This window comes from Merops nubicus, unplaced genomic scaffold (genome assembly GCF_000691845.1).
Source record: "Merops nubicus isolate BGI_N331 unplaced genomic scaffold, ASM69184v1 scaffold31217, whole genome shotgun sequence".
Classification (NCBI taxonomy): Eukaryota; Metazoa; Chordata; class Aves; order Coraciiformes; family Meropidae; genus Merops; species Merops nubicus.
Window position 1 is genome coordinate 1 of NW_008620143.1, and position 19,611 is coordinate 19,611.

Consider the following 19,611-nt stretch of genomic DNA (forward strand, 5'->3'; position numbering starts at 1 on the left):
GTCGGTGGGCGGCCTGCCGCAGCCCCGCGACTGCCTGCGCTCGGCCTGGTCCTCCTGGAGCAGCTGCGACCCCTGCCAGAGGAAGAGGGTGAGTGTTTGTGGTCTGGACACAAAGCCCAAGAAGCTAGGAGGCAGGACCTCTGCCAAGCCTTGACTGATTTGGTTGGGCAAACAGCGGGAAGCTGCTGAGGAAAGCCCTGTGCAGGGAGGCTGTAGGTGGCTTGCAGGTGGCTTTTAGCTCTCCAGCTCACCACCCTGCTGTAACTCCAGTGCTTTCCAGGCTGCCTTGCTGTCCTGAGAAGGTCTGAGCCTAGGCTTTGCAGTGACTTTCTGTCCAACACAGTCTTCTTCCAGCATCAGTGCGAGGCACTGTCCCCGCTAATGGTCCCCCAGTGGGACCTGGAGTCACTTGGTGCCTCTCAGGATTAAGGTGCTTTTTTTTTTTGTCTGCCAGAGAGCATTTTCCACCCAAGAAGCCCCATCCAATGAAAGTAATGATCCCAATAGTGTGAAGTGCAAAATCCCTGTTGCTAGAGGGACCTCTGCTAACGAGTTGGAGAGGCCATTCCCAGGCTTAAGTGGGAATAACCAGTGATGGGAGTGAAGCTTTTTATCAAAGAGTTAATCTGAAAAGCTGAGGAGAAAAGGAGGGATAACATATTGGACGGAGTAATTGACTGCTTCACAGCAGTGGTGTGGGCGGAAAAAAAATCCCTAATGATGCAGAGGGCCAAGTAAATACACTGACAGAAAATAACAAGGGATGTCGTTACCGGTGCTAATTGAAAGAGAGGAGATGTAACTGAATCCTTCCTTACTCTTGCAAATGCCCGCACTAGGCTGTCAGGCTCATTTAAACAAACTGTCATAGAAAAGCAAACTTCCCTTCATCCTTCCACATCCTCAATCTTTCCTTAGTAAAATTAAAACTGTCACAGATCAGAAACCTTTCAAATGAGGCACGTTACCAGCGTTGCACTTCTTTACCAGCACTTTTTTTCTTTAATATGCCACAACTCTTAGATCAGCTCTCCCTGACACAAAGTTTGTTGGTTTTTTTTTTTAACTAGGGAAGCGTAAAATTCACAATTTCTGTACACTGGAGTCAATAATTTTTATTTTATCACAGTACAGATTTGCCCGCCTGGAACAACCTTCTCAGTTCAATGGAGAGCCCTGTGATTACCCCGACAAAGAGACCCAAGACTGTGTCACAAATAATCCTTGCAGGAATAAAGTCAGATGTGAAGGTTTTGTGTGTGCAGTTACAGGTGAGGACTTAGGGATTGAGAAGTGCTGGTGCTCAGGTGGCATCTCTGATGCCACTACCCTGAACTTTCTGCTTCTACAAGAGTTTGCTGGGCCAAAGAGATGTCAGGAGTTGACATAGGACCATCCACGCTTGTGTTTGTGTTTGCATCAGTGATTTTGAGTGAGTCTATTTGCCAGCATCTGTCTGTCTAAAGCATGTCTTTAAAATCTCCAAATAGGGAATTAAACCCCAGTTATATCAGCAAAATCTGTAGCACAAGTGGATGTAACAGCAACAGGAGAACACACAAGGTCTGCTGGACAGTCTCCAGCACATTTGTCTCCTCAAAACTATAAATATTTAGCAATGAAAAACTTCTTTTTTACACTTTTGATTTGGGTGGTGGGTTTTCTAGGTTGAACAAGGAACTTCAAGGTTATGAAAGTTTTGAGCAAAACTGAGCAGGTGGAGTTTGGTGGTCCATACAGATAGAGAAGGAGTGTTTTCCAGCTAGATTTAACCACACATTACAGGAGTCTTTTATTTTGTTCCCATCCTCTGAGTCAGGGAGTGTGATAATACATTATTTGGTGAGTAATTCACACTTTGCCTCCTAGGGAGATGTATTACACGGAGGCTGCTTTGTAATGGAGATGATGACTGTGGGGACCAATCAGATGAAAAAAACTGCAAAAAAGTATTTAAAAAATGTGACCACAAGATGGAGCAGTACTGGGGAATAGAGAATCTGGCAAAAGGGTAAGTCGGTGACCTTCAGGAGATGTTTTTTTACTTAAGGGTAAATGATCTTATGTGGCTTCAGATATAAACACTGAATGGAGAGAACCTGTAGCAAGTGGTCTATCTAGGAGTTAGTTAGGAGCCTTTGGGGTCCTGATCCAAAGCCCAGTGGGAAATCCCTTATTGACTCCACAAGTCTTTTGGAGGAAGATGAGGTGAGTAAATGTCCCAGATGTACCCAGGAGCACTTGTGCACCCTGTGAAGATCATCAGCTCGGCTTGCAAATGTGTCCTGCAAGAACCTGTGTGTGCTCTTTGTGTTGCCACTACTTCAAATTGTGTTTTGGAAATAAAAGCAAAGGGAGGTTTGCTAAAATATGAGGATAATGTTATATCATTCATGTTATATCATTCTTTATAGAGAGACTTAAATCAGCAGCATCTTGGATTGCCTAAAATCTGAGCCTGACTATGGGATTGTATTTTTGCACAGTGTGTTGATTTGGGAGAGGTCAAAATTCCTTGGATTTCTTCCAGGACAGTGAGAAATGGAGGAATTTGTGTCCTTTGTGTGAGCAGGGTAGGATTAACCTGCACGCTGGCAAAGTCCAACTTTGTGGGGATTAAAATCCAAGTCTGAATAGATCCATCTTTTACACAGGCTAAGACTGTGGCGACTTCCTGTAAGATCAGACTGTGTGAAAAGAGGTTTTTCTCATTCTGCAGGGAAAAAAAAAATGCTTTTTCCATTAAAGAAAAAAAAAATTGTGTTGCGAGGAAAAAAAATTATAATTTCCTCCTTATTCTCTGGAGATTTGGCTGCTGCACATGCCATTGCTAGTGCTTTGTACTTCTGAGTTTAATCAAAATTAAAAATAATGTTGGACAATTATAGGAACATGCTTCTCATCTCTTTGAAGCTACATTTGTTCAGTAATTTGCTTTTAGTGGACCTCCCTTCTTTTCATATTGTTCTAAAATGAGAGTTAATATTTGACAGCTTCACAGTCATGCAAGTCCCTCTCCCCAAAATAAGGAGAGGTTGATCTAACAGAGACCTGGGACACTAACAGGGACAGGACATGGACTGTTAGCAATTTATGGTTTGGGTTTTTTTGGTGAAGATGCATCTAATGACTCTTGTTACTATTTGACTGAGTTTGTGGAGGTGAGTGCACGTCCTCAGTTGTGTGCCACTAGGGTGATGTGAAGGTGTCCTGACAGCCAGCAATAGAAGGGTTTTTACTGCCACAGATCCCACCAGCAGCAGTAGAAGCCAATGATGGGGTTTAATCACCTCATCTAAAAAAGCTGCAGTGCTACATCCTTTCTTAGAGCACACACGTTAAGATTACTGCCCATCATCCACTAAAATCAGAGGAAAACTCCCACGTGATTTCAAGGTTTAGTTGAACAATTGCTGGAATACCTTTATTCTTGTTCCATGACAATTTTTACTCTCATCTACTGACCACTGGCTGATCCTTGACCAATGTGGCAAAACTTATGACTGACAAAGCAGGACAAAGAAATGTGAATTAACAGTTAGTCTGGACTGATGATATGGGTTGGGAAACCTGACTTTGAAGATCCTGCTGGATGCTGCTAGACTGCTGTGGGCATTTGGGGATGCTCGGGGTGGACCGCCTGGTGGGGTGGGGGTTTGGCTGGTCCACTTTGTTCTGCTCTTCTCAGAGAGTTCCAGTAAAAGCTACAAAAGTTGCCAGTGCTGGTGGCAGTAATGCTGTGTAATCTTTCATGGCTGAGTGGTGAAAATTGCCCTTAATATTCATCAAAAGTGTTAACATTTGACTCTCTTTTGCTTTTTTTGTTAGTCAGTTAGGTTTTTCTGAAGAAGTAGGAAACAAAGAGCCCTCAGCCAAACAATCTTTTTACTTTTTCAGCCAAGGCACTTATTTACCTCTAACTCAATTATAATCTTAATATTTTGCTTTTATGTTCCATGTACAGGTTAAATATCTTCACAAACAACTTGGAAGGATTAGTTCTTGATCACAAGTACTATGCAGGGGGATGTTCTCCTCATTATATCATGGACACAAGATTCAGAAAGCCATACAACGTTGAAAGCTATACACCAGAGGTACGTGTTGGATTTGTCTGCAAATGAACATACATATTCCAATTAATTGAGTGTGCAGTACTGATAAAGCTTCATTAGTGAATCCTATTGTTAAAAAAAATACAAAATTTGTGAGATCAAGTGGGTTTGAATGTAGCCCTACTGCTAGAACATCATCGTAGCCCATGCACTCTATGAAGTTGGACATGTCCCCTTATAATACCCATGTGTGCTGGAAGAGATGGTGATGTTCCTTTGGATCTTGCCATTGCAAAATCTGAGCCTAAACCTCCTGGTGACATCTGTCCAAGAGGGCCCAAAAACTGGGCAGAGGGAGATTGATTTTAGGGAAAATTGTAGAGTACCTTGAGAGCCAGGCTGGGAAAGCTGTCCTTGTGCAGCAGCCTGGGATTTGGCAGCACACCATGTGTGTTGTGCGAAGACACCATTCCATGGTGGATCAAAGCTATCTTTCAACTGTTATATATTTGACCTTAATGCTCTTGATAACATAATATGATAAATTTTTGAGTGTTGCCCACTAGGGAACCTTTTCCTTTTAGAATTCACACTTTAATTGATGCCTTTGTTTAAGATTTCACCTTCTTTACATAAGATTGACATAGTAAATGAAAGCCTGAGGTCTTTGCAGTGTGGAAGAGATAGTAGCTTTCCTGCTGCTGTAAATCCAGTATTCTTGAAGTACCAGTGTTAATAATAATAGTGCTCTGCAATTATACAAGGCCTTTCATCTTCAAAGTGCAAGCATTAATTCTCAAGCATATTTGTACCTGGATTCCTTCCCCATGCTTCAGGTATACAATCACTATGCAGGAAATTAAACATGTTGTTTTTCCTTTCTGTTTAGACCAAAGGCAAATATGAATTTACAATGACTGAATATGACTCCTACTCAAATTATGAAAGCAGTGTCCTGAAGGCAAAAGCTTCACAGTCTAGCTTCAGCTTTGGTATAAAAATACCAGGACTGTTTGAACTTGGTTACAACTCAAACGACAACAGGTTCAAGAAGTTCATTCGAAGGATGAAAAGATTTTCTTCAACTGTAAGCACTGCTCCACTTACTTCTCTGCTAAGGCATTGTCTGTGTGTGTGTGGGTGGGTTTGATCCTCACCATCAGCTCAGCAGCTGTGAGCAGGATAAATGAAATCATTCCTCCTGATTGGATTTTGCCATTTGCATTGGTCAAGAGTTTACTAAGGCCATAACACCTTCATTTATGTTTACAGCACCCAGGAGCATTTCCATTCACCTATCAGCCAGGAACTGGACTGTCTAACCTCTAAAATCAGCCCCAATCGAGTGAGGTCCGTCCAGTCTCCTGCTGGGCATCCACAATTGGAGAGTTGTAGTGAGGTCATTGTAAAAAAGGGCACACAGGATTTTCTGCAGCTCCAGGAATTTCTACACCTGTACACACAGTCCAGAAACGGGTCTGCTGTGTGGACAGCTGTTATCTGTGCAATCTCTGCAGAACATCATCTCACACATGAAGGGCCATCCCTCTTTTAGGTGTGTTCAGCAAGGCAGGAACTTGTCACTGTGGGAAATGATAATGCACAGAGCGAAGCTAAGCTGTTCAGCTGTAGGGCTGTCTTGACAAGAGCACAGAAGGAAAACTTCTAGCAGACCTTCCATGGGTTTGGCCATAGACTAACACAAGCCATTTCTCTTCCACTGATGTGATCTGCCTGCCAAGAGCTTTATTCACCAGCTCAGGACACACACCACACAAAATAAGGATGGCACAATCACGTCCCGTCCCTTCTGCAGTGATTTGCTCATAGCTGTGATCTGATGCATGCTTTAAGCTGGCTGGAGAGGTTTTAATCTCTAACTCTCTGAGATTCAGTCTGAGGCAGTGTGCACCATCATTTGATTTCTTTTTTTCATCTGTTATTGCTGTAAACAAACCTTCCTCTTGTCAATGGTTTAATGATACCACTGAGCTATGTCTCTCCCCTCAGTATAAAGTGCACTGGGGAAGGGCAGAGTGTTCCTTGTTGCTATTAAACTTGCATTTACTTCCTGCAAGGAGACGTTTCCCATGACAAGAAACCCAATCCATAAAGAAACCAAACACTAAGTCTTGATTTTATTATTTAAGCTACAGAGCTCTATGTTGAAAACTCCCTGATGGGCTTGTCCTGCTGGCCCTAACAACTGGACCCTAAATCCTTTGAACATGACGAAAGACCTCTGATGTTCCTGAATTTTATGCCAGAAAGGGGAGATAAAATGTTTACCCATGTACACATATCTACAGAGAGACATATAAATGTGTGTGTGTGTGTGTTTGTTCTTTCCTTTGAGTTTTGTTAATGGCAAGTTCTGTGGGATATCAATATTAACTTGGATCAGCCAGAGAATTATCATTTCACATATAAACTATCATGAATTCAGATGTCAGGATTTTTCAGGAGAGAGCTTGTGAGAGACAAAAACTGGTCAATGTTTTTAAGGGTAGAGCCATGCTGCTTGTGTCCTTGTGACATCCCTCAGTTCTTCTCTTGTTCTTCTGCATTCCCCATAGTCCAGCAAATTCATCCATGCCCGGTCTGAGCTGGCTGTTGCTGTTTATAAGCTGAAGCCCAGGGCCCTGATGCTGCATTATGAGTTCCTGCAGAGACTCCGTCAGCTCCCCTCCGAGTACAGCTACGGGGAGTACAGGGAGCTCTACAGAGACTACGGGACCCATTACATCACGGAGGCCACTGTCGGTGGCATCTATGAATATACTTTAGTCCTGAACAGCAGCGAGCTCCAGAAGGCAGGTATGTGCAGCTGGTGGTTGTGAAAAAGCTTTGTTTGGGGCCAGCTTTTTTGGTAGGAAAACCCCTTTGCGGGCACCCCATGATGGTTCAGGTCTGGGATGGGGAAAAAGAGATGGTGGAAGGACTCAACGACATCTCAACGGGAGCCTACAGGAAATATGGGAGTAGAAGTGCTTTGTGGCAGTGAGTAAAGAGTCTGGTTTTCAAAGCATGCTCAGCATCACGAGCTTCATCTAGCTCTCAAGCTGTGGGTGCTGCCAGTTCAGAAAAAGGGCCCTACAGCAAGTGTTTTAGCTGTCACGTTTTGGAGGCTGACAAGATGCTGAGATGAATGAGAATCGTGTAGCTTAACACTTTTGTTAGCTTTGAAAACCTTCACCTAGGTTCTTTCCCCCTTGCCTTTCAAATGACAGTTTTGCAACACCTTTAGCCTCAAGAGCTTTTCCTGCTTGTAGGAAACAGTAAATAATTTGCTGGGTGACTCTTGTGCCTGACACTGCTCTTGCTCTTTGACTCTGGCTTCCTTTTTTTGCAAGAAATGATGATTGTTGTGTAGGATAGAGCGAGCTGTGTGACATTAATCAATAGCTGCACTCTTTTATTTATTCATTGGTATGGGAGTGAGTAACTGCCTTTGCTGTCTATTTGTGAAAGCATTTAGTGGACTCTGTTGTGTGTGATGCTCACTCTGCTCTTCTTCTGTCTAGGAAGTTGCTTATCCTGTAGTCAGGTACAGCCCGGAGGGACAGAACTTAGATTCAGGTATTCACAACATTAGCTCTGCCAAATTTCTCAGCCCTTGGCGTGGGACCACTACAAGCCATGTGTATTTTTGTTTGCATCCAAATGCCACCTGTCAACATCTGCTGACCTAGATCGGGGTCCTGCAGCAGTACCAACATTTTCATACTGTCTCTGGTGCTGAGGCAGGCTGTAAGTTCTCGCTGGGGTTTGGTGTGTCCAGTCTGAGAATTCAGGTTTCTCCCTTCAAATCCATCAGTACAAATGGATTATCCATTTATGGATAAACATAAAATCCATTATGTTTGTACTGTCTGTGCTGGAAGTTCAGGTGAGAGTTAGTATTATGCCTCATGTCACATGGTTGATATTTGCACTGCTCTCACATAATCCAATGTGCCATATGTGTCTGTGGTTCCTGATTTGATACTTCCTGTGGGAAAGACAGCAAGTCTGGATTGTGCTGTGCAAGGTCGTCATAGAATAAGTGGTTCCTGCCTTTAGGTGCATGTGGACTATGAACATTAATAGGGGCCATCCTGCATCAACCCAAAACTCAGTGCATCCTCTTTTCTCATCTAGAAACTGGGCCAGTATCAGATTTGTAAGAAGAGCATAGAAATAGGACAGCCATCCAGTGATACTTGCATTGTGAGCTCTTGTAAACATTTGTGTCATCAATACATAAGTCTAAAAAAAGTAAAGAATTCAGGGAAATGTGGGGGGTTGCAACAACAAAAATAAAAGCAGAGAAAAATAAGAGGTACTTGAGTTGTCATATCTAGATTTTCACCATCATACCTGCTTAAATAGTCTTGAGTGGCAGGACACCGTGGAGTTTGGAAAAGGACTTTGGTGAAAAACATCATTTTTGCAGATTTTTTGGGCAAGCTATAATTTTTTTCCTGGAATATAAGTTGAGCTTCATGGAGAAACTTCCATGAAACAAGGCTTTTCTTGGGGCAATGAACTGAAGATGTAAGCTAGCAGAGGGAGGAAAACCTACTTTATCTGTTACTCTTAAAAGTCAGGCTCCCACCCCTTGTAGCTGAGTTGATAATTGAAATGCTCCTCTTCCAGCATTGGCCTTGCACTTGCACTTCCAGAGTTTCAGAGTTCTGTAAAACGTAGAGATTTCATTTCACTTCATACAGCTCTGTTGAATATCCCCCCCAAAGGCTTCTTCATCTCATCTCTTTTTCCCCCAAAGGAAAAATATTTATCAGCTCCTGTTTTCTCTGTATATGGACATAAACCATCAAACAACTGTACTAAAACACTACCATTTTTGGGTGTGTATTTAAGGTTATTCTCTGAGTGATGTCCAGAAATGTGCACAGCATGGCTTTAACATTGGTGCAAATATTTTTCGTGTCTATGTGAGCCTTGGAATAACTGAAGCTGGCTGTAAATCCCTTTTAAAAGAGATTGGAGGTAAGCATGAAACACTTCTGCCATTTAATTTCTAGCCTTTGTTGCAGTGAAAAGAAGATTTTGTGATCTCAGAATATTTCCCCACTCTCTCACAGCTGCTTTTGAGCCTGCTGGCTAACCCCAGCCAAGCTTATCTGTGGTCTCAAAGCTTGATTTATTTGCAAGATTTTCTTTGCTGGGTAGAGAAATATCTGCTCAGTGTCCCAGGGGAAGGTAGAGACAGATCACCTGTTACTCACCTGGCTGGTGCTGTGTTACCACTCCACCCACCCTTCAGCAGAGCAGCCCAGCATGCCACTTTTTGCATCCAAAAAAAGCCCACATGGGGAAAGCAGGGAGGTAATGGTGTTTGGGAGCCTCAGGAGTCATATGGGAAGCTTGGGGTGTTGCAGTGGGCAGAGGGTGCACCTGAAGACATGTGGAGGAGAACAGGTGGTGTTCATGGTGGTGAGGAGCATTGGGCTGTGGAAGGACCTGCAAGCTTAGGGAAGAAGTTTTGGGGGAGAGATACAGGGTGCAGGAGAGGAGGATGGGGGTATTGCTGCAAGGGAGCAGGAGAGGCACAGGACACACAGTGTAGGAAACCAGGCTTGAGGTGTGAAACCCTCGTGGCCTCTTTCCTTTGCCCTCTCCGTGGGATGGATCACATACTGGCATGTTTTGCTGTTAGCATCTCCCACTTTCTGAATGCATTTTTGCAGAGAGCAGCTCTAAGAAACAGTACGTGGAGGATTTCCTCGCCCTGGTTCGTGGTGGAGCAAGTGAGCACGTTACCAGGTTGGCTCACAAAGACCTGCCAACGGCTGCACTCATGCAGGAGTGGGGAGATGCTGTGCAGTACAACCCCGAGATCATAAAGCTAAAGGTACTGTAGCCATTCACTTCATTCAGCCTAATAAATAGATTAAAAACAAACAAAACCAAACAGAAAACACAAACAGAAAACAAAACAAAACAAAACAAACAAAAAAAAACAAACAAGAAAAACAAACACAAAAACAAACACACACAAAAAAAAAAGAACACAAAAGCCCAAAACCAAAAAAAAAAAAAACAGGGAAATTTCTGGGGCAAATAATAGACCTGTCTTATGCAGCATAGTTTTTTCTGAGACTGGGTGTTCAGAAGATCAGAGGTGTGATGCTTATAAAAGGTTGTGGTTGGGGGTACATGAACTAAACAGCTTTAACCCTTCTAGCTTGGCTGTGCAGATGTGATCACTTGGTGCCTACCAAGCAGATCAGATCATCCCCCATCTCTCTTGCCAACGTATCACTTACCAAAAAAAAACACCTGGCAGCATATATTTTATAAAGACTTTTTTTTTTCCTTGAAATTTCTCCTGCCTTCTGTGAGCACCAGTGACTATTTCATGACAATTCTTTCTGGTTCAGGAGGCCAAGCAGTTCACCATACACACCTGGTTGTTTGTGCAGCTTAGCTAAACCATAAAAATGTGAGTTAGTTTTTGAAGAGTCAAGGATTTTTGATCCCAAAGAGTTTCAGAAATGCAAGGCACTGGAAAAATAAAAGGCAAGCAGAAATAGGTAGCAATTCTGCCTCATCATTCTTATAAAAAGTAATCTTACAGAAAAATAATCAAAGTAAGTTTACACTGAGTGAACAGTACAAAGGTGCAAGAGAACTTTAAAACCCCTTTTAAACAGGGGTTTGGCCTGATATTGGTGGAAGTTGATTTTATTATTGTCTAATAGGTTTCCAGTATAAAATTGAATATTTGTCTTTCTAAAAGGTGTTTATTTCTCATTGAAAATTCTGACTTTTCATTTTTAAAATGTTCTGGGAGGTCTCTGGGCAGGGGGCAACAGAAATGCAACCTTCTGTGCTAGATCCCATGTATAGAAAATACTCTCACAAGGAATTGCAATGTTCTTTGTCTTGCCTGGCATCAGTGGCCAGGCTGCCCAGTGAAAAACCCCGGACAGATGTAATTTGGATGTGGTATCTATAATCCTTCATTTCCATACCAATATCCCTGTGGGGCTTGAAGATCAAAAGTACCAGCAGAGTGTGACTAAATGTCAGCACAAGAATGCTTAGTTAGGGAAAACTAAAGCAAATCAGTTCATAAATCATCTGCTGAAAGGACTTGGCAGGTCACTTTTAGTGTGTTTCCTCATTTGTATGATCTAAATTCAAAAAGCAAAGTATGGATCACAGATAATTGATGAAGAGTGGATGTACAGCAGCAGGAAATGAGTATTTTTTCTTTATGGAAAGATTCTTCTATTTCTTGTAGCTTGAGCCTGTGGTAGCAATAGGGTGATCTTTCATGCTTACTGTTGTGCTGTGGCCTGCATGGCAGACAGCTCTACAGCAAGGATGGGAATTTAGGCTGGATCCTCTGATGACATGTGCCAGTGTCATCCCACTGACATGAGTGGGTGACTGGCAATATTGAGACCACACTTTAACTTTCCCTTGTTCTCAGGGGGAAAAAAAAAATCCCTTCTGAAGGCTTCATAAAGAGAGAAATCAGCCTTGACATGCAGAAGTGGTTATGGTGAAAGCACAGATTTGAATGCCTGTGGCCGTGGGAGGAATGAAGGAGATTTTTGTGGGTGGGTTTTTGGGAGACCTTTTTTAAATTGCAGTAAGAGAGCACTCAGGAGAGGTAAGTTTGAGTAAATCTGATCTAAAAATGTCTATATCAGGAAAACGGATGAGCAAGGATTTAACAAAACTTCTGAGAAGCTTGGCCCAGTTGTCAACCAGAGGTATGGCTGTTGTGTTCTGTTACACATTTGCAACTGCTGTGGTGTTGTAAACCCAGGGGAGGACCCCTGTAAGTATTGCTGACATTGCTGGCTTGCTGCTCGTGAGGTTTAAGGAAATACTGGTGGGAAACGTGGAGCCTGAACCACGAAGCCTTCATTTCCCTCTCCAGCTGTGCCACCACTGAGCCCTGCAATGCTCACACCATCCTGAACTGGGAAACTTAAAGCAGTTTCTTCCCTCCCTTTAGGCAGAGCCTCTGTACCAGCTGGTGACTCCAAATGACTTTGCTAACGCAATCACAATAAAAGAGAATCTCCGACGGGCTCTTGATGACTTTCAGCTAGAGAGCAGTTCCTGTCACTGTGCTCCGTGCCTTGGCAATGGCATCCCCTTGCTGCAAGGTAGAGGATTTTGCACCTCTTCTCACCTCTCTGGAGAGAAATGAGCTGGGAATTGATGGAGAGTGAGGATGCTTGGCGAGTCATCTGCTCTTTAGTTTCTCCTGACATTTCTTGCTCAGATAATTCATTTTTTTTTTTTTTTTTAATGTTGGTCTATTTGCAGAATGCCACTGGTAAGTAAAGACAATAAAGTCAAGGGACATGTCTTTTTAATGGCAATGGCCATCCATAACAGTTTTGTGGAAGAATTTGTTCCTTCTCAATTATGCATTTAAAAAAAAAAACCCCAAACCTCGACATCTTTAAGTCTCCTCCTTTGCTGTTAAGATTGCTTCCACCCTCCTAGAGCAGTGACTAGTCTCAGCATTAATTAGTGTTTGTAAAAGTGTTTTGAAGATGAAAAGCACTATTTAAGTGCCAAGCACTGTTATCACTGTCACCATCCCCCATTTCTAATAGAAGCTGTCCTCCTTCCTAAGCAGGCTGTGATTTAAAAATGAAGGGGGAAAATAATCAAACTGAATGAAACCCGCACTGCCTAAACAGAGATCTATGAGGTGATGAGAGCTTCTAACAAAGGGACTGTTTTGTCAAGTGCCTAATTCCAATCTGCATCTGCAAAAGTCCTGATGAGACTTGTTATCATCTAAATGTAGCTAATGCAGAAAGGATTGCTTCAGGTACCAGCTAGTTGATTGTAGCACTTCAAGGATTCATGTCATGATTACGATTGTTTAAATAACTTTTTAGGAGCTAATTCAGGTTAGCTTTTCATTTCATATCTTCTCCACAAGAGATTTTTAAATGACCATTCATTTTCCTGAGTGAGAGCTCTCCTCCTGCTGTCCTGTTGTGGGAGGCACATCACAGACTTGAGCAGCTGGTGTGGGGTGAGGTGGGCTATTCCTCTGCCACAAAACCAAGCTGGGATGCTCTTGTCCCAGGTGCTCATCCCCGGATGCTGCAGTTTGCTCCCTCTCAGCTCTGTCAAGGCCTCTCTTTTGGAGAGAAGCAAGGGGACTGGGTGGTACCCTGGCTTGCTGAATGGCTGCACTGCTGCAGCTGAGGTTGAGCTGCAGTGCAGTGGCAGGAACAAATGGCCAGGGAGGAGAGAGGGGTGGCAGGGCAGTCACAGCTCCCCTGCTTTATTGCTGTTTTATGCTTTCAGCATCAGAGAAAAATGCTGATATCATTTCACCCACTGTCCCTTCCTCACAGAAGATGAAGCACCAAAAAGAAATAGGTGTCTGCAGGGCAATGTGACCTGAAGTCTGTAATTTCACCATCTCTCCTCACTTTCAGGAACCAAGTGTGAGTGCTTGTGTCCTCTTGGCTACAGAGGCACTGCCTGTGAGATCAGCAAGAAGAAAGGTAAATGGGACCCCAAGTCCAAGGAGACAGTCCCAGAAGGGGTGGGGGCTGATGGGGGGGAGTAATGCCCAGTGCTGGCTGTCCCCACCCTGCCCAGCCCAATGCAGGAGGGCTTAGGGTCCTGCAGAGGTGCCACACCATTTGGCATGCTCTCTTCTAAATACCTGTGCATTCAGGAGGAGGTGGCTTTACTTTTGCAGTTCAGAGCTGCACAAAAACACCTTGCAATTGTGTCAAAATACAATAGGTCATTCACAATCCATGACAAGCCTCAAGTTTCCTCCAACAGCTCTGTTTCCTAAGTTTTTCCCTCTGATACAGCCAGTATGTTGCAAACTGTTTTCCCCCAGACATGCTACCATGCATTTTAATCTTAAAACCTTATTATGTTGTTTTGAAGCATTTATTACTGCTTCTTGTTCCCTTTCTATCACTGCTCTCTCCTGACTGTTGTTCTTAACTCCTTCTAGTTTAGAATGATCTGTGAATTTAATCATTTTGTTTACTTCTTCCAGCTCATTAATTTAGATGCTAAATAATACCAGGTCTCAGGTACCCAGAGCTCTGGCACCATCCCACAATTTGATGCACTGCATTTATCATTGTGCTTTGTTTACAGGCTTCTATCGAGTTCTCATTCTGCATGACTGTGCTCTAACTAAGCCAGGCTGAAATACCTCTTAGGCCACGATTTCACTGAGCAGAGGATGATTTTTGTAGGTGTTTCTAAGGAAGTCCATGGAGCCTTAATCTGTGGAGTCACTTACACCTTGTTCCAGTCTGCTTACCACACGTGTAATCTCATCTGACCCTCCCAAAGACTCGTATCCATCCCCTTGTCAACATGTGATTTCCTTTCTCACTCCTGTTTCCTCCTTTTATGTGTTGCCTTCGTGTTCAGCTCCGTGATTCTCAGGATTTTGAATTTATGTCACTCACATGCTCAGGGTCCAGAAGAAACAGTGTAATAGGAAAAGCAACAGGTAGAAAGCTGAATATTCAAGCTGTTGTTCATTGAAGAAGAACATGCTAACATTTCCCCTTGCCCCTCAAAATGTGGCTGACAGGAGTTTAGCTGCTGTTTTTCTTACCTAAGCTTGGACTAAGTCGCAGAGAGAAATGTCCTATAAGCAAACATAAAGCTAATTGATTTTTTTTATCTTGTCCTTGCTGCATGATGTAGTTTGAACAAACACCAGAAATGCTAAACAGAGAATTAACATCTTTAAAACAATCCCTTATCGTTAATGACTCAAGTGTATTGTTAGTGGTGTGGACAGGGGGAGAGCTGTTTGTATTTAAATATGGTTCATGGAAGCTGACAGCTCTTCCCATGGCAAGAGCTGCTTTATTCTGACAGTCCTTTCTGGCTTTGTGTTTTATTTTCAGATGCTGCTATTAATGGAAACTGGGGATGCTGGGCCAGCTGGTCTCCATGCTCAGGAGGTCAACGAACAAGGAGACGACAATGCAACAACCCTGCCCCACAAAACGGGGGCTCGTCATGCTCAGGGCCAGATGCTGAGACAGCTCCTTGCTAGAGGAAATCATTAGGAACTCGCACAAAACCAAAAAACTGTTGGCAGACTGAGTAAGAAGATGTTCCTTGACTGCTTGCCTGGTTGGCTTTGGTCTGCTTACAGGTCCTACCCAAGTGCGTTGAAGTTGGAAACATTTCAGATGTTGGGAGCTGGGTGTGTGTTATGAATCACACCTTTGGACGTGCTTTGAAGTTGTCCCATGGGATTAAATGTGCTTACTCTTCTTGGTATTTTGACCCTTCTCTGTCTTTATTGTAATGAGCTGACTGAGACAAGCTTTATCTCCTGCCTTATTTGGTAGCTGCATGATTTTAAATCTTACTGTCTTGGTTTTGAAGGTTCCTTTGAGATAAGAAAAGCCTGTCTGATCTTACATGCACCAGAGTGTGCACTAATATGCATCTTCTGTGAAGACAGCTGTGTCATGTGGAGCAAACTACAGGAAAGTCTAAATCTCCACAAGCACCGTGGTATCTAGTGTGACATTTAAAAAGCTGTTGTGCTTCACTGCTCCAGTTTCCAAATTTATTTTACTTAACTTTAATGGTCTGCTGTATTAGAAACTGTCTAGAAGGAGTGAAAACTGAATTGTGAAGAACAGTCTGGTGACACCAAAGTGCAGTTGTACTTCTGCTGCAGTGATGAGCTTCCTCCTAGGGGCTTCTGAAGTAGAACAGGTACACGGAGAGCATGGGATACACCCTGGTATGCTCAGATACACCAGTGCTCTGGTTCTTTGGGAAGGGGAGGGAAGGTCAAAGGGATGCTGCTGTGATGGGGAACTGGAAAGCAACTGCTGCTTGGGGATATTGGAAGGCAGGAGAGATGGCTGCACTTGCAGGAGAGGCTGCACCCTGACTAGGGGCTGGGACTCCAGGGTGCTGGGACCCTCCGCTGGAGCAGGATGAGCAACCAGGTTTTCTGTCATGGACATCTTTGCACATCCCCTGAGGTCTTCTGCCCTTAGTAGTTGCTTCTGCCCAAAACAGGCTCTGATTCATTAGTTCATCATCCAGTGAAAGCTTGTATTTCAGCAGCTGCATTGCTAGTCCACTCAAGACATCCAAGATGGAGAGCACTTGCTATGGAAAGAGCCAAAGCAAAGTGGCTTGCCCTTTGTTAGTGTCCCTGGAGCTGTGCATCACCCACTGTGAAGAACTTGTAGTACTGTGCACCATTTCATGACTGACCTGAGCCTGGATCGTTCCAGGGATGTGCCTCCTACAGCTTTATTGGTGGTTAGTGGTTTTTGCAAAGACATTTGCAATAGCTTTGCTGCAGGAAAATGATTCCACCAGTGCAAAGTTGTTCATAAGTGCTGTGAGTCTTCTAACATCTGCAAGGTCAAACACTCTTTGAGGGTTTTTTTAACGTTGATGGTGATGATGGGTTGGTATCACCAGTTTCTCTCCTTTCAGACTGACGTTGTCTAAATGCAATTCTTATAAGAACAGCTCAGGCTCTCTGACATCTGAACAATGGAACATGCATTTAGTTGTAGCCCTCATGCCGCCTCCACACTTATTGACAAGGTTTCTGTGACAGCTTTAAGAAAGGAAGAGCACATTGCATATGTAAAAGAAGAGTGAGAGTGCTCTGTACTCATTATGGGCTTCATAATTGAGCTGCCAACACAAAATATTTCTGTTATCCTCTCTGTAACTGTGTTATCTTTTGTGTGATAGAAATTTGCCAAGGGGTTCATTTCGGGTCATGGTCAAAGAGGTCACTGCTTGTGTGGAGTTTGATGCTCTTCAATGTTTTTAAAGGGATGTTGTAGAAGCTCTGCAGCAGAGGACCCTGGTCATGGTTCATAGGTGCCTGTGAGGACATGTATTGCAGTGTGGTTGCCTGCTTTTCTTGAGGAGCATCATTGTAAACTGATTTAGGAACTTTCTCAGACAAATCAAGTGGCTTTTGTAAATTTGAGCACCTCTCCTGATCATCAGGCTGGAGTAAGCACTCTGACACATAGCCATGGTGCATCCATCACCTCCTGCTGTGGCAAGCAGAGCCAAGGGCAACAACCTCAGTTTGGACTGTTTTTCCCAGATCAAAAAAGGCCAGATTTGTTGAAGTGGCAGTGCCTGGGCTGTTTGGTTTGGGTTTGGTTTTTTTTTGAGGAAGAAAAGAGAGATTGGGCAATCTTCAAGACCAGCAGGATAGTCTAACTGAAGTGTGATTTCAGTAGAGGGTGAATATTGAGCTTACAGACTTAGAAACCTCCCATAAAGGACATAATTTTATCTTGTCTTTGTGATTTTTGTGCTTTGATTCAACTAACTAATGATTTATTGTGTTCTAGAGAGCAATAAAAAATACTATGCTGAAGCTTTTATCGTTTCATTTTGGTAGGCACTAAATTTTGCTGCTATCTTTTACTGGTGTTTCTAACTTCTGCTTCCTGTGTACAAGTTTAGATGAATAACCCACATATGAAAACCTGGGAAAGCTGCAGACACGGTGTGTTCATGCTTCAACTGCCCATTTCTTGGGTTAAGTCACTTGTCTCCATGGCCTTTACTACCTCCCAGGTTATGTTTTCACAAGCAGCTTGCTTGTGAAAAAAAAAAAAAAAAAGAAGCTCAGTAGAGATGGAGAAGCTGCTTTGTCTCCACCATCTCTTCTTGAAGACATTGCTGCTGTAAGGTGTGCTAGATCTGGTCAACATGGCTTTGGAAGCTCCCCAATGGATATTTTAAGTAAGTTGTAATTGTCACATCCAGCTTTCCCAGGAGAATACCAACCTTACTCTTGCAGCCCCTATCATCTCCACCAGGAATGGGTAAATCAGACTGTTTTCCAGCCTGGAGTCACTTGCTCCCTGTCATTTCATATCACATAGACATGTTAAGTTTACCTGTGAGGCTGGAACATGGTTTGGGCTGTGGCTGGGGACTTGCAAACCCTGCAGTAGCTGTAGTATTGCTAAATTACTTTACCATGCTCCTGTTTCTCCTGTTATTGGATGGATATAGTTGTTTCTCCTGAGGTTCTCTCCCAGATGAAGAGATTTTGTTGAAAGCAACCCATGCAGAGGGGTTAACAGTCCCCAGATTTCCAACTCCTGCCTTGATGGCTGAAAAGCCCAGTGAGTAGCCAAGACAACTGCCAGATTTCAGGTCTAATTATGCCTGTAGATATGTCTTCCTTTTATAGTCTATTTTAACACCCCCCTGCTTCTGCATATCAACAAAACTGGAGATGAAGACAGTAATTATTACTATTATGAACATAGATTTTTTTTACTTATTTATAATGCATCACCAAGAGTCCCACTGTGTTGGCCCTGCTAGAGCAGCACAGCAAATGCCAGTCCCTCCCCAAACCCTCCAAAATCTGGCATTTCTTTTGTTTCAGGTTTTTTTGGGGGTTTTTTGTGGGATTTTTTTTTGGGGGGGGGGGTAGAATGAAGCATTTTGTATCTTCCTGTGCCTCTGCATTACACTGTGTAAAAAAAGACAATGATTCTTGAGCTGCTCTTGGTGAGGAATTCTTGCCTGCTGTAAAATCACAGGCTCAGAGGGCTGCAGGCGTGGGGATAGTCAGCGTGACATTGACCCCGAGGCAGAAAACAGCTCTGTCTCAAGCACTGTCCTTATCTTCTCTTCTGTTAGCTGGTTATCTGGAGCCTGCACCTTGCAACCTCAGGTGTATTGTCATCAATCATCTGCTATTTTCTTTTGCGTACTGGTTCCTCCCTGTCCTTCCTTTGTTAATAACCCAGTTTGCCTATATCCATAAAAATATCTGATTGTGATACCATTTATCCAAAGCACCATACATCCATCATGTACTTATGAGCGAGATAAACAAGGTCTCCTGGGAAATAGCTGTGAGAAATATATAGGATAAATAACTACATCAAATGTATGTCAGTGTGCAAGAGGGGAAAATCCATTCATTAGAACCAGGGTGGAACTGCAGTCTTTTATTCTACCCTCCAAGCTTTTAGTTTAAGTAAGAAATGTACATTTTGGCTGCTTATCTAGCACAGCTCTCATGCTGACCACTTCAGTGTGAGACATATTAGCTTCTTTGACTGGCATTGTAAATGTGTAATTGCTCCTAATCTTTTTTCCCCCCCCCCAAAAGTCAGAGGCAGCTTCTTCCTTTCTTTTGACTTAAGCTTCACTGCTCCCAAGTTTCAACCATACAGATGCATAAGCCCTGGATGCAGCAGGGGAGTAGAGTGAGAAGAGGGGGCTGCTACTGAGCTGCCCTTGGCATTTGAAGGAAACCCTTGGGTTTGTATTTCCTTGCCCTGGGTTGTGAGGTGAATGATGAATTCTGCCCCATGTGCCTCCTCGCTTTTATCTCTGTGCTCCAACACTGTGCTGGTTGGAGAATGAACAACTGCAGGCAAATCCCAGCTTTTTCCTCTTATTCATACATGCTTCATGGTGGTATTTCACATGCAGTTTTTACTCTAAAAGCTGAGGATGCAGGTTGCCTTCCTGCAGCTTCTGTCCCTCCTCTGCCTCCAAGGCATCAGATCTTTCGGTTCATTAA

The 19,611-nt window shown here is 43.3% G+C and overlaps 1 protein-coding gene across 1 annotated transcript; it reads left to right on the forward strand.

The window, feature by feature from the left end:
- Positions 1–7: 7 nt before the first annotated feature.
- C8B (complement component 8, beta polypeptide) lies at positions 8–15,099 on the forward strand (the record flags this gene model as incomplete). The annotated part of the gene is made up of 11 exons (XM_008944035.1): positions 8–88; positions 1,130–1,271; positions 1,870–2,011; positions 3,965–4,097; positions 4,945–5,142; positions 6,632–6,872; positions 8,919–9,047; positions 9,749–9,912; positions 12,034–12,187; positions 13,490–13,558; positions 14,948–15,099. Coding segments are annotated over 11 exons (1,605 nt in total), but the record flags the coding sequence as incomplete, so codon positions are not given.
- Between the last annotated feature and the right edge of the window lie 4,512 nt (positions 15,100–19,611).